At 35.5% G+C, this 15,130-nt stretch overlaps 1 protein-coding gene across 7 annotated transcripts in view; it reads left to right on the top strand.

The window, feature by feature from the left end:
- Positions 1–15,130, top strand: part of Efl1 (elongation factor like GTPase 1) — a 143,752-nt gene that overhangs the window by 115,697 nt on the left and 12,925 nt on the right. For 3 of the 7 annotated variants that reach the window (XM_076848761.2, XM_076848759.2, XM_076848760.2), the window contains 2 exons: positions 5,976–6,958; positions 9,994–10,152. In XM_076848761.2, coding sequence (XP_076704876.1) covers positions 5,976–6,958; positions 9,994–10,152 — 1,142 coding nt within the window. Of the gene's footprint in view, positions 1–5,975; positions 6,959–7,446; positions 7,546–9,993; positions 10,153–15,130 lie in introns of all 7 variants that reach the window. The other 4 variants (XM_076848765.2, XM_076848764.2, XM_076848762.2 and 1 more) reach the window with 3 other exon arrangements.

Below are 15,130 nucleotides of genomic sequence, written 5' to 3'. Positions count from 1 at the left end.
ATTTATATCTTTGTTTTCACAGTCTTTTTTCATTTTTATTTCATGATTTTAACTGTGGATACTTTTTAATCTTGGGAGAGGAAAAGTAAGAGAAATTCATTTTCTAGAAATGTGCCCTGAACATGGTATTAAAATATTTTAAATAAATATAAAGGCCAAAAACCAATCTATGTAATCCTTCTAAAAAGTATTCATATCCAAATACCTAAAAATAATTTAGAGTTACATTGAATGGGAGCAATAAAAGCAATAACATTTCTGCTTTCGTAAAAAATATCTTCTGCTCTAACAAGACACCACACAAATTGTGAACTATTCCTATGTGCTTTCCCTAAAATTTCAATTTCTGAAATTGCTGCCTCCTACTGCCACCCCAAACAAAAGTTTCCTTTGCATTTGTGGCTTCATATGATGAATGACCTCAAATTCAGTGTTACCTGTCAGAATTCAGAGAGGTAACCAAGGAGAGAGAAATATCCCTGTGCCGCATACATGAATATCAGCAAAGAAGTCAGCTAGAGCAAGTGCAGGTAAGCGAGGGGATAATGGACAGACCCACTGGGGGCAAATGCAGGCTGTGTTTTATGTATATGACACAGGAAGTATTGTCTTTGAACGCTGGGAAAGCTGCATCAAGTGGTGTTGACATTGCATCCTTTAATACCCATTGTCATGTGGAAGTTGACGGCACCTTAGTGATTGGGTGCTAGATACTTTGTCCTGAGCAAAGAAACATAAGAATGTCATTAGCTGTCTCATGCCAGAAAATTTAAAGGAAATGAACAAATTCCTAGAAAAATCTTACCAAGAAGAAATAGATAATTATAGTCCTATAACTATCAAAGAAATTAAAGTTTGAATAACATTAAATATTTCAGCCAATGTAAATTCATCAGATTAACAGGAAAAAAAATGAGTGAAATAACCTCATGCATGATCAAATCTTAGCATACCAGGAATAAAATAGAACTTGCTTAAACGAATACCAGTTGTCTTCAAAATAATCCTAGCAAACATATACTTACTTATGAGATTTTTGAAAGCTGTCCTTTGCAATCAGTAATAAGCAAAGGACCTACTATTATGGATTCTATTTAACAGTTTTCTGAGGTTTGGGGCAGCATTAAAGAAAAGAATAAAAAATTTAAGATATTGAAAATTGAACAGGGAAAACTAAAAACTGTCATTTGCAGATGATATGGATTAAAAATCCAAAAGAATTTATAGACATTATTAAGATTAGTAATAAATTTAACATGGTTGCAGAATTAAAGTTAAATATGAAAAATCTATTTTATTTCTATGTACTAGAAATATGCAGTAAATGAAAACTATTTTAATATTACCATTTATAGTCACAACAAAAATATCAAATATTTAGGAATAAAAACTTACTCATTTATAAATCCTGTATACAAAATACACATATATACATACACACAAAAGGAGTACATGCCATCTTTGTGGCTTGAAAAATTCAGCAGTATAATGAAATCCATCCTCCCCAAACTGATTATAGATTCAAAGCAATCCTGGTGGATTCCAGTGAGTTTATGTTTATGTATGTTTGTTGATTGTAAAATTTCAATGGAAATGCAAAGGGCCCAAAATAACCAAAACACCTTGAAAGTAGTAGAACAAGGTGGGAGCTCTTGGTGTACTGGAAATAAAGTCTCATTTTAAAGTTACAGTAATTAAGACTACATTAGATTGACACAATAATAAACCAATAGATCAGTGGACTTTAATAGAGAATCCGGAACTGGGTGGCACTGCAGAACAATGAGAAAGGACAGATTTTTCAATAAATGATGCTGGCAACTTGAATAAGCTTCTTTTTACAGCTTCCATACACATTTTTAGGAATGGCTTACATACAGCAGTGTACTGTATAGAAAAAAATGAACCTTCATGCCATTCTCAGAAATTTATTTCAGGTCGATTATAAATTAAAATGTGAAAATCAAAACTTTGCCAGTGTCTACAAGATACTATGAAACAGTATCTTCAAGACCTCAGGGTAGGAAAAACTTCTTAAATCCGATATTAAAAGACTAATGGTCAAGTAAAGATTTGATCATCAACAGACCCTGTGAAGAGAATAAGAAGACAAGCCAAGGGTCAGAGAAGACCTTTGTGATACCCATAACAAACTAAGGGACATGTGTCCTCATAAAGAATTTCTACAAATAAAATTAGATAAGCTGCAAACCACTTGAAAATAGTTAAAAGACTTGCATAAGTACTTCAAGGAGATCTAATGGCCAATAAATATAAGAAAAGGTATTAGACTTATTCATAATAGATGAAATACAAATTAAAATCAAAGTGAGATGCATATGTATACTCACAGAGAGAGTGAAATTTTTAAGTCACATTATCAAGCAATGGCAAAGATGAGGAGCAATGAAAATTCACCTATGCTACTAGTGTGGGTGAGAGTTGATATAGTATGTTGGAATATGGTTTGGTATGATCTGCTAAAGTAGGAGATTGGCAGTTGTACGGCTGGGCAGATTTCCAATATCTATTCTGTATATGCACACACAAAGCTGGGCAAATGCACATCAATAAAAATACTTATAGCAATAAGATTTTTAACAGCCAAAAGTTGAAAACAACTCAAATGATAAGTAAATAAATAAATAAATAATGCTATAGTCATACAATGGAATTTTATTGAATAATCTCAGAAAGAAGATTATAGCTGCATAAGACATGGATGAATCTCATGATATAATATTGACCCAAAAAAGATAATTACAAAAAATATTGATTTTTATTTGTGTAAAGTTCAGAAAGCAGTAGCTGTATCATATAGGAGTTTCATGTTTAGGTGATAAAAACAAGAAAAAGGGCAGAAGATTCCAATAAAATTTAAGATAGTAGTGACCTTTATGGGATTAGGCAAAGGCACTGGGAGGGAGTGGTACTTCTGAGAACTAGATATGTTCTGTATTTTTTATATGGGTCATAGTTTACATGTATGTTCACTTTGAGACAAATGACCATAGGTCAGTAGATTTTGGGGTTTTGGACCATTCTACATGGCTACTAAATTTTCAGTTATATTAGTAACATGTATAAAATTCTAGGATTTTTTTTTTTTTTTTTTTTGTCATGGGACAGAGCCTGCCTTTTAGCTTCTTTTTACAGCTTCCACAAAGATTTTTAGGAATGGTTTACATACAGCAGTGGGAGACTGCGAATACCACCTGTCGTCTCCAGACCAGAGAAACTGTCAGAGCCCTTAGCATCAGATCTCAAGGTATTAATGAGCAGGTAGGACAGGAAGCCACAGGAAGTTTTCATGATGGAGTCTGAATCTGCTTCACTTATTTTGAAGTGATGATAGGCTCTGCTTTGCTGGGATTTAAACACCCTCTGCTCCTGAACCAGGCCCACACTTCCTTTCTCAGTGTGGAGTAGTTTTAGTTAATCATATAAGTGATTACTTTAGAAGACATCTTGGAACCTCAGAAATTTGAAGGACTTAAGTGGCTCTTGGTTTTTCTGACTATAATACAAGAGGACAATGTCATAGATATATTTTTCTCTCAAACTTTAAAGTTTTGCTGTTGGTTTTCTTGAATGTGCTAAGTGTACGAATATATATTCTGTAAATAATGATAATTTTAAAACTTTCCCCTTTTCTAAGATGTCCAAGTATTTTTTTTTTTAAGTCAAGAATAGGTATTGAGTGAATTCTGTTCCTGTTTCTATTCAGAATTCTGTTCCTGTTTCTATTCATGGATAAATTGTTACCTCAATGATAAAAAAAAGAATAGGTATTGAATTTTATTGAATGCTAATTTGGCATTTTTCAAAGATGATTACATAAATTGTTTAATTTGACATTTTAATGTGGTATTAAAGGATCTAGTAGGAATTAATTTTTATATATCTTATGATAAAAAATTAGTGTTACACATTTTTTTAATATGCTGTTTAATTTAGTTTTTCAGTAGAGCATAATGGCTGAGTGTGGATTATGAAGTCAGAATTAGATTTGGATCCTAGCTTCTCCATTTACTAGCCAGTTGAAGAAAATGCCTCCTCTATCTTATGATTTTCCCCTTTACAAAATAAGGATAGTATTAGGACCTCCTAAAGAAGTAATGCATGTACAACACTTAACATAACACCTCCTACATAGCAAGCAATGGTCCAAAATAGAATGCGTCTGGTGGCACACATCTATAATCCCAGCAACTAGGAAGACTGAGCAGGAGGATAGCAAGTTTGGCAACTTATCGAGGCCCTAAGCAACTTAGTTAGACTGTCTTAAAATTTAAAATAATAATAATAATAATAATAATAATAGGCTGAGGATGTAGCTCAGTGGTAGAATACCTCTGATTTTAATTCCCAGTACCAAAGAAAAATTAATTTTTTAAAAAATATACATATACCTATTTTTTATTTTTCATTTGTTATTTTATCTTGGCATCTATATTCAAATTCTTTGGTAAGATTTAACTATAGTTTTGTCTGTGTAAGGTGTCAAGTTTGAATATCAAAGTCCTTTTAGATTAGTACAATGTCAGGTAGACATTCACCTTGTGAATTCTGCAGCAATATCTGTAGCATTGAAATGAGTTAATCCTTGAAAGTGAAAAAACTTAGTGGCCAAATCTTTCTATTGGAAATAACCCGTTTTTCACATTTTTATTTTCTTTCATTTGTTGTTGTCTAATTCAGATTCTATGTTCTGAAATAAATAGGATATCATTATTTTCAGAAAACCATCCATTTATTGAGTTTTCAGATTTATTCAAAGACATAAAATCAAATGTATTAGGTACCTACCCCACAACTACAAAATATAGAAGGCAGAAAGAAATCTAGAATCAAATGTAAGCATGTCACAAATTCTCAGTGTTAAGTTTCCTTATTGAACAACATTTCCCAGGGAAAAGTAGTTCTCCAAGATCCTAGAAGCCCTTATTAATGTATATGTGTACATGCATACACATACATTTATACATGTTTCCACACACATTTCTAAAAGCAGATGTACCCAGACCAAAACTTTAGTGTATTAACTGGCAGAAATAAGAGAAAAAGACTTCTGGTTTTCATTGTAATCAGAATCAAACCATGTCAGTTTCTAGACTCTGCCTTGTGTGGATTTATTTTTTTCACTTGAAAAAAAAAAAAGCCAGCATGAAACTAAACTTGACATCATGTGAGGAAAAAGACTTTCTGAACTTGATGCCATTGTGGGGCTCAAGACCCATGCTATCCAATATAGTAGTCACTATCGATGCAAAGCTATTTAAAATAAAATTGAAGTCATAAAATTTAATTTCCAGTTCTTCGGTCACACTAACCATGTTTCACATGCTTAGTACCTATGTGTGACTATTTAAATAAAGCATTCCTTTCCTGAGTTTTACTAGCCACATATGAAGTATTCAGAAATCACAATGAAGACAGAAAATTTTCACCATTGCTGATCATTTGGAAAGTCTTGCTCTTGACATATTCCTGTGTCATGCTGGCCTTACTCTGAGCCTAATTATCAAAGCAAAATCTGTCATAAGGATTTGACTAGTGATCCTGAAAGTCTCTGATTCTCTGTCTTTAGAGCTATAATCATTGGGCTTTTATTCTTCTGACTCTCAGATTGGCAGTTTTTGTTTTAAAGACTTTAATGTCAAATGCTATTAAAACATTTATTTTCCACTCAAACATACCTATCTAAATAGATGATTTATTTTTCTCAAAAATGAACAAAGCAGTGAAATTCCATCACAAGTGAAGAACTCCCTTGAAGTTATGTTCCCATTAGAGGTAGTCTTTTCAATCTGACATAAAAGTAGTTTTTGAATTGTGATAGAATGTAAATTACAGATCCCTTGCAGTAAAATAATTTTTATGTTTCTGTTTTGTTTGCACAATTTTCATTGCATAATATGAAACTTTGATGCCATTTTGATTATAAACTTATGTTATCTCTCTTGAATTTGTAGGTTTGCAAAGATTCATATCAGTGTATCAGAACCCATTATTCCATTCAGAGAAACAATCACAAAACCTCCCAAAGTTGACATGGTCAATGAAGAAATAGGCAAACAACAAAAAGTTGCAGTCATACACCAAACAAAAGAAGATCAAAGCAAAATCCCTGAAGGAATCCAAGTTGACTCTGATGGGTTAATCACTATGACAACTCCCAATAAACTTGCCACCCTCAGTGTTCGAGCTGTGCCCCTTCCAGAAGAAGTCACTCAGATTCTGGAAGAAAATAGTGATTTGATTCGTTCCATGGAGCTATTGACATCCTCTTTGAATGAGGGGAAAAATACTCAGATGATTCATCAGAAGACCCAAGAGAAAATTTGGGAATTCAAAGGAAAACTAGAGCAACATTTAACAGGGAGAAAATGGAGGAATACTGTTGATCAAATCTGGTCATTTGGCCCAAGAAAATGTGGGCCTAACATACTAGTTAATAAAAGTGAAGATTTTCAGAACTCTGTATGGATAGGCCCAACTGGCAGATCTTCAAAAGAAGCCAGTAAGTACCGAGATTTGGGCAATAGCATTGTGAGTGGTTTTCAGTTAGCAACCCTCTCTGGCCCCATGTGTGAGGAGCCCCTCATGGGTGTCTGTTTTGTTCTGGAAAAATGGGACCTAAGTAAATTTGAGGAACAAGGAGCAAGTGATAAGCAAAATCAAGAACAAATTGATCTGGTAGGAGAGAGACAGGAAGAAGATAAGATTCATCCTAGTGGAGAGGAAAACCAAGAGGTACAGGGTGTCTGCTTAGAGCCTTTTGAGAAGAGGACTTCCCCGAAAGGAGACTCTTCAATCACTGACTGCTATGGACCTTTCTCAGGACAGCTAATTGCCACCATGAAAGAAGCATGTCGCTACTCACTGCAAGTGAAACCTCAGCGCTTGATGGCAGCTATGTACACATGTGACATCATGGCCACTAGTGATGTTCTTGGTAAGAAAGGAAAGGGAAAGACCATGAGAGATTCCCTGATCAACAGTGAAATCCTCCATATCCTAAGTTCTAAAGGAATTTAGAAGCTACATAATCTTCTAATTTACTAAGAAATTGAGATTTTTGAAAGCCAGGGGTCTTAAGTATTAAAATCTTGAGGGAGGGGAATATGTGACTATTAAGATCTTTTCATTTGCTACAAATAGGATCTTTTGTTCCCCTTAATAATGAAAGGTCTGGTAAATGAGGATTAAACTACTCTTACATGCAGCATTTTTTTTCAAGTGAACAAACATATCAATATGGGTAACCAAAGTCATTCTGAAAAGAATCAAAGAAAAAAGGAAACGTTCTTCTCCTCATAACACTAAAGGGCTGTTGTGAATACTGGGTCCTTTCTGAAGAAGAAAAATCATTAGATTTTCTTTTCTTTTTATTATATTACTGCTAATCATTATGTCAAACCCATTTCTGATTTTTGGGATAAGCTGCCTTAGGGATCTCAGAAGAACAGTTCCTGGGACACAGTAGATCTTTTTCTCTGGAGATCATGAACTGTTTCAGTGGTGAAGAGAAAAGAAAGGAAGGTGAGAGAATGGACCAAATTACTAGTTTTCCTCTAGCTCTTGGTCCTTTGAGTCAGTGCATGGTTAATTTCTTTTTAGCAAGCTTTTTTTGACGATTAATTTCTGAAAACAAAAATCTAAGCACTGCCCCCCCCGCCCGCCAAAAAAAAAAGAAATTTAGGCTTGCATCAAAGTAAGGTTCCCATGAGACAAACTGAGCATCCATAGGAGCACTTCAGAAGCAGTTGGGTTAAACAAGACACATAGATTGAGTAACTGCAAGACTACTTAAGGCAAATGAGTCAAGTCTCCAAATATGATGTACAATACAATATTTCACAACCCAGTTTGAGTACAACATACCTATTAGCTTCTCATGGAATCCATAGATTAGTTTGAGGAACACCTATCTTGGCTATTCCCAGATGTTATTTTACATTTTAATTAAGGGCATTTTTAAGAAGGCAGAAATAGAGTTAAAATCAAGGAATCCTGATTCCTTCAAATTCTTAAAGAAGTGTTTTTCTCCAGTCTTTCTGACCCTGGCAGATGCCATACCACCCTATTTGAGTGATTAGAGGATGTCTTTCCTATATTGAGCATTAAGTGTATCTCCTACTGGTTTCTAACCAGGGTACCAGTTTGTCTCTATTCTACTCTCTTCTTCATTTTAAGGGAGTTGATTTTTTACTTTTCCATTCAGGAGAAAACTCAAGATTCTTCAGCTGTTTTCATGACTTGTGAACCTTTTCACTATTTCAGTTGCTGTCCTTTACATATGCTTTATTTGATCAACATCCCTCTTAAGAAAGAAGCCATATTTGAATAGCACCTAATAGATAATCCAGTCAGTACAGAACAGACACACTGTTGCCTCCCACATAAGAGTTTAGCAATTGCATCATAAGTTCAGATAGCCCCATTTCTATTGTTAAAGCTGTTATATCTTCCTCCTCTATTCCCCAAAAAGCAGAATCCAAATTTTGTGGTTTGCCTAAGCTATAGAAATTATAGTCTCATAAACTTCTGTATATATGTACCAGTAATCTGAGTCTGTACAATTTTTCTTAAATTACATATATAATAAACAAAACAATAGTAAAGGGAAAAATTAATGATAGGAAATATTTTAATCTTAACATTGATTCCTTTTTCATGTGTCTCTTTTTTTTGTACTAGGAATTGAACTCGGGAATGTTTTACCACTGAGCCATATCCCCACCCCTCCACTTTTTTTTTTTTTTTTACTTTTGAGACAGGGTATAAGTTGCTGAGGGTGACCTCAAACATGTAATCCTCCTTTAGCCTCCCAGGTTGATGGTATTACAGATGTACATCACCATGCCTGATCCCTTTTCTTGACTGGTGAGAAGTAGACTCAGTAAGCTGTAAATCAGATGTTTGGGTGAAATTAAGATCTATAACATTCCCCTAATAGCCATCTTAATGGTTGTATTAGGGAAAAAACAAAAAAGCTTCGGTTAATATAACTGTTTTTTTTTTAAAGAAAATCCATGTTGCCCATAGTGTTTCTTCAGAAAATTAGCATATGGTTTTCTAGTCTGCAGTTTATGGAATCCAGTTTTTATCCTGAAAAAAAGTTCTGTTGTTAATTACCTTTACCTGTAGTTATGAATTGTAGCCCTATAACTGGTAACAAGTTACCAGTTATATACCACTGTGAGATATAATTCTAGAAGGTCCTGGAGGACTTAAACTCATTTCAGAAGACCACATACTTGCTCATTAACTTCCCAGTTGTCTTGAACGTCATCCTTACTGGAGAGAATGGAGGTAACAGTTAGTTATTGAGAACCTTTGCTTTCTTGCTGTCCTTTGTTGATATTACACCAATGTCTCCAACTTGTAGGCCTGCTTCCTTATTTCAGAAGTAATGAAAAAAAGGCCCTTTGTGTTGTCTTCAGCTCATTTGTTTTGGTAGGCTCAGCTTTTTCTGGTGCTGAACATCCTGGGCACACTACTAGTAATCCACCCTTAATTGGTGTCCCTTTTCATCTACTCTATGTGTCCTCTTAAAATAGAAGGTAGAGGGAGGCTCTCTCTCCTTTTTTATGTCATAGGGATCATTCATGATTGAATTTTTTTCAGACTCTCCTCAGGGTTTGTTATCTTTGACCCTGTTGGGTTTTGTTTTTTTTTTTTTTTTTTTCCTTTCCCTTTACATGTTTGAAATGATCCTTCCTTCTGTGCCTGCCCTTTTTCTCAGGATGATGGGAACATGTATTTCCTCCCAAAATAACGGGAACACATTTCCTCTACAAATTGCCATCACTTCTACATTATCCATTTCAACTTGTCATTTGTTCTTTTGTTTTCTGAGAAGACAAATTTTGAGCATAAAGCATGAAGACAGAATCAGCTGTTGGCATTTATCAGATTGAAATTCCCAGCACTGATGAGTCACCCTGTTGAGTCACCCTTCTGCATCCCCTTTCTCATTTCTATTAGAAAATCACCACCTGGACCCTGCCTATGACCTGGTCTCCCTAGGACAATACCTCAAGATACCATTTGTCATCCTGTTCTGTCTGTCCTGGCACTTATCTCCTGGTCATCAGACTCCATTCTGCCACTTTCCCGGAAGAGATACCTGTTTTAACCCTCCAGGTTATTTGTCCTCTTTCTCCTTTTGGAGCAAAATATGCCTTTGCCTTGCCTTAACTAGTTACAGATCCCGCTGTGCCTACAGCGAGAGCTCATTTAGTTACTGTCTAGGTGTCCACTATGCATATGTGGACTGGTGAGTATCCTGTCTCTACCATGGTCTGATGATGAGCTTTCTTAACACATTTCCATGAAAGCAACTGGCTGCCACATCCACTGCATTATAAAGAAGCTGTTTAGATTTGATTTCGATTTTTTTTTTTCCCTTCTTGAATTGGTGGGTGAGGAGTCCTCTTGCTTAGACTAGAGTCCAAGGTTCATCAAATAGCTGTTGATTTGTGTTTTTCTTCTTTCTTCTAAATCAACACCTCCAACTGGAAAAAGCAATGAAGACATTCCAGGCCTGTATCTTCCTGTCTGGCTATTCAGAGATCTTCTGAGATGACTTCAGACTTTGCTGACTTTTCCTTTTAATTCTCCAAGAATCAACATAAGTTAAATTTTGGTCTTTTTTATTTGGCAAAATGAGTTAACTTAGTCTCTTTTAAATAGTTCTTGTCTATACAGATTTTTAAAATAAGAAATCCTTTCATAAATGAATAGAATTGCATGTAGTCAGATGAGAAATTTTGTAGGAAATAATCATCTCAAAAATCATTTTATCTGGGGAAATAATCCCAAGAAAATGCCCCATTTTTCTTTTAAAATCTACTTTTCTAAAGGTATGCTTCTATTACCATTTTTTTTTTTTAACTCATGAAAGTTCCCTTTAATGGACTACTTAGGATATCAGAAATGCTGTTTTTACTTTCTTGTCATGTAACCAATAAGTTGCTTCATTTGCAGAATTTCTTCTAACCTGTTAATCTCTTTTTGGCCCATCCTTTTTTTATTTTTTGGCAGTAAACTAACATTTTAAAAATACCTATTTTGTTAGACAGTACTAGAGTTTTCAACACAGCTCCAGCTATTGTACTTCTCTTATATGCAGGAATAAATGCTGACATTGTTAGAACTTATGTGTTTTAACATATCAGAAACATTCTGTGTATTTTTGAAACCTTATTCTATACTTGAGGGTTTTTATTTTGTTTTACATTTTACCAGTATTACATAATTTAATTCAGCAAAGATTTATTGAACTGCATGTGCCAATTTTTATGTTAAGCATGATTTCGCTTTGAGAGATGAGTTAAGAAGGCAAAGCTTAATTATGTAAAACAATTAAAAGTAAAATACAGTTGAATTTAGTTCACAAACATGGTTTTCTAGTGACGTTTTACGAGGAATTTTGGATTTGCAAAATTTGGAAACAAGGTAGGTGTTTTGAAAGTTATTGTACTTTGATGACCAGGTGTGGTGGTGCACACCTGTAATCCCAGCTACTTGGGAGGCTGAGGTAGGATGATTCCAAGTTCAAGGCCAGCCTCAGCAACTTAGCAAAACTATCTCAAATTTTTAAGTTGATGATGTAGCTCAGTGATAAAGTGACCCTGGGTTTAATCCCAGTACCATAAAAGGAAAAAAACGATGGTACTTTGAAGTGGGCTTTGATGGATAGAATAATTTTGAGTTCACCATCTTTTTGCCACAACATGACAAAGACTATTTTTGAGCTTAAACTCTCTCCTAGTTGGTTTTATAGGAGCTGTTGTTCAGCATTGCTGCTCTAATCCTGGACACTTGCTGGTTGAAGCCAATGAAGAACTTGATAATTATCCATGCTGTGTCTTGTTAAATTTGGGTCCTTACCTCATTCTGTCAGTGTCTTTATTATCTGCCAGCTTTGTGTTATTTTGGATTCGATTGTGCCTTCTAAATGTTTCAGCAGCTGATAATAATAAGAACATGAACCTGTGAACAGAGGCCCTAAAGGGTGGGGTAAACTTGTTAACATCAATTTTCTGTAAACTTGTAGCTGCATTCATCTATATAGTAGCAATGTTCCCTTATTCCCCATTATGTCCACAGTAGGCTTTATCTCCTATTTGATTGAAGTGCATCTCTGTCCTGTCAACCACGTTGGTTTGATTTAGCAGTCTGGTAGATCTGTGATAAAAGAAGTTAGTGCGACCTAGTTTCTAAGAGTAAGAAGTGCCCACCTGTGTGTGTGTTTAAAATTTAAATTATTCCACAAATGTTAGCAATGATTACAAAAATCAGAAAAGAAAAGGCTCCCTCCTTGGGAATGAACCTTGCATTTTCCACTTTCTTTTGTAAGCCTTGCCCTTAATAGTACATTGTATATAGATGTTACCTTATGGTAAGAGTAATTTAATATTTGGCCTGTTATGTTTGTTATTTGTTTTTAAGCATGCTTCTTTTTGGCTATTTTTTATTTGAAATTTTCATTTTAACCTTTGCATAAATGCTATCAATTTGATGTGCTGTAATATTGAATTATAGCATCCCTGAATTAGAAATTCCCTTTGTTCTCTCTTATACTATTTGAGAAAATAGAGCTGTAAAAAGCTATCCTCTTTCCTAAATTCAGAAGACAACAACATACCTTTAATTACCTTCCAGCTTTAAAGATTATAGATTCTATAGATTATTCTTACTGTTAAGGAAGAAGAAAATGTGTGTGTGTGTGTAAATCTATAGTGCTCTAAAGCAACAGATTTGGTTCAGTGGAGCTAAATGGTAAGAGATTTCTTTGCACTTTGGTTATCAGATTTCATGGAGCAAGTTGTTATTGAATGGGTCTTCAATAATGAAAAGCATTTGAATAAAGAGTTGGACTGATGGTTTACATTATAGGCTGCAGGAACCATGAACTCTGAGTGAAAAACCGCCAACGTGTACTGTGCCCAGCAAGCAGCTTACCCTCTGCTCCTAGTGCTCTGACTCTGGCAGTCACAGGAGCAGAAGTAGTAGGTTACTGCTACTACTTGTCAGGGGCCATGTATACAGGCTGAGACATTTATAATGTAGTCCCTAAAGAGTAAAGCCCTGGTCAAAAGTGTTGCAATTGATTCTCCTTTTTGTTGCTTCTTTTTCCTTCAGAATTCTTCCCTGGTGTCTTTCATATAGCAGGGCACTTAGTGGTCTTTCTTTACATGGGTGAACAAATGACCAAGATCTGATACCCGTATCCAATGGAAGGGGTATCAGAGTATTTGCAATCAGTGGCCATGTGATCCTTGCTGATTCTGGCCACATTAATTTGCTAGTGATAACAGTGGTAGGCTTAGAGGGTCTCTGAATGCTTCTAAGCCTGAACACACCTGTCCTGGGAGGATATAGTGTTAGTGGAGTCAAAATTGAATAGCTCAAAAGTACATGATTAATGGTCTATTTCAGTTAGAATTATTGATCCAAGCCTGATGGCATGAACTATGAAGGGGAAGAGCTGACCAATTCAGCAGTAGTCAGCTTGTCCCAAATAGCCCCCTATCATGTTCCCATTACCCCAATTCCCTCATTCTTTTTTACCCCTGTTTTATGTTTACTTCCGTAGACTACCTTAAAACTTTTCTTAGAATGAGATAGAAGAGTAAAAAGTACTAGTTCACACATGTTAGCTACTATGGTGAGATATTTTTCTACATAAATAATATGTAGGCCTGGAAGGGATCACTAATGAAGATAATTGTTATTCTGCTTTTTTCAGAGCTTGTCACACTGTACTTAGAATATTATTTTCATTTCTGGGCAACACACAATAGAAAGGAGGTAAATAAATCACAGTAATTCAAGTAAGAAAGTGGCTGGGATAAAACAGGAAATACACAGCATGTCAGAGAGATTGGTGTGGAAAAGAGAAGGCAACATAGAGCTTAGAGGCTGATATGTGTGTGTGTATGCATGTGTGTGTATTTGGGGGAGAAGGGGCTAAACTTGTTCCATGTGGTGAAAACTAGGACTGATGGTTAGAAACTTCAGGGTAGTAGCGGCTTAGGAGTTGTCTGGCTCTTAGGGACTATCTGAAGATGGAATGGGCCACCCTGAGAAGCAAATTTTAGGATATGTTTGCAGAGTTCGAACAACTATCGGGGTAGAACTTGGTGACCCTTAGGTTCCCATCCAGCCTACTGTTGTGCTTCTGTAACTATAACTGTTAACATTTCTAGTACAAATGACAGAGAGGATGGCAGCAATTGGCATTGTGAATGGCATTGTGTTCTTAGACATGTTGAATTTAAAAGGAAGCCAGGTTCTGCAGCAGAGATGCCCTTGCAGCCACTGTTTAGTGTGGGATTGAAGTCAGGTCAGAGGCCTGGCTTAGAGATAGTTTTAGGAGGCTCACGAATAAAATTAAAGTCACACAAATGAGAAATGAGTTGGCATTCTGAGGGCAGAGTTTGTTCAAAGAACAGTATGAAGCTTCACAGAATACTTACAGAAATGTTTTACCCTCAAGAATTACTAAAACAGTAGAATGATGGTCAGAGACTGGGAGTAGAAGGAGGGTAATACTAGAATTGGAGAGAATTTCAAACTTCCGAGAAATCATGCAGATTGAGGATTGTGAAAACGTCAGGAATAAGAAAATTTTTGTGAGATTCCAAGGAAACAGTTTTAGTAGAATCCATCAAACGAGGATTGCTTCTGTGTCAAAGAACATCTAGTGATGAAAAAGAAGCTACCTGTTTGATAAATGTGGGGAAGAAAAGAAGGAGAGAATATGGTAGCTGGGGGTGGGGGGTGGGGTGGAAGACCAGATACTGTCTATCACTAGTAGAAGTTTCCTGTTTTTTAAATTCTTATTTAAAGAAAACAGGCCTTGTGAGACAGTAAGTTTTCTGCTAATTGTTTTGTTTGTCCTTCCTAATAATCAATACCAGGGAGAAATCCAAATCAGAGAAAAAAGTGTGAGAGTCAGTGTCCTCAGTTCCTAGTTTAAAAAAGAAAGGTGGGTGGCTTGTGCATCAGACTCCTCGCCTGCCTTGTCATTTAGGAGAGAAGACTCCAGGACGAATAGTAGAGGGCGACTTAGGTCTGTTTAACTTCAGTGTTGTACATTTACATATGTATAGAT

This window comes from Callospermophilus lateralis, chromosome 3, assembly GCF_048772815.1.
Source record: "Callospermophilus lateralis isolate mCalLat2 chromosome 3, mCalLat2.hap1, whole genome shotgun sequence".
In the NCBI taxonomy this organism is placed as follows: domain Eukaryota; kingdom Metazoa; phylum Chordata; class Mammalia; order Rodentia; family Sciuridae; genus Callospermophilus; species Callospermophilus lateralis.
The sequence above is the reverse complement of the archived record's forward strand: the minus strand, read 5'-3'. Positions and strand labels throughout refer to the sequence as shown.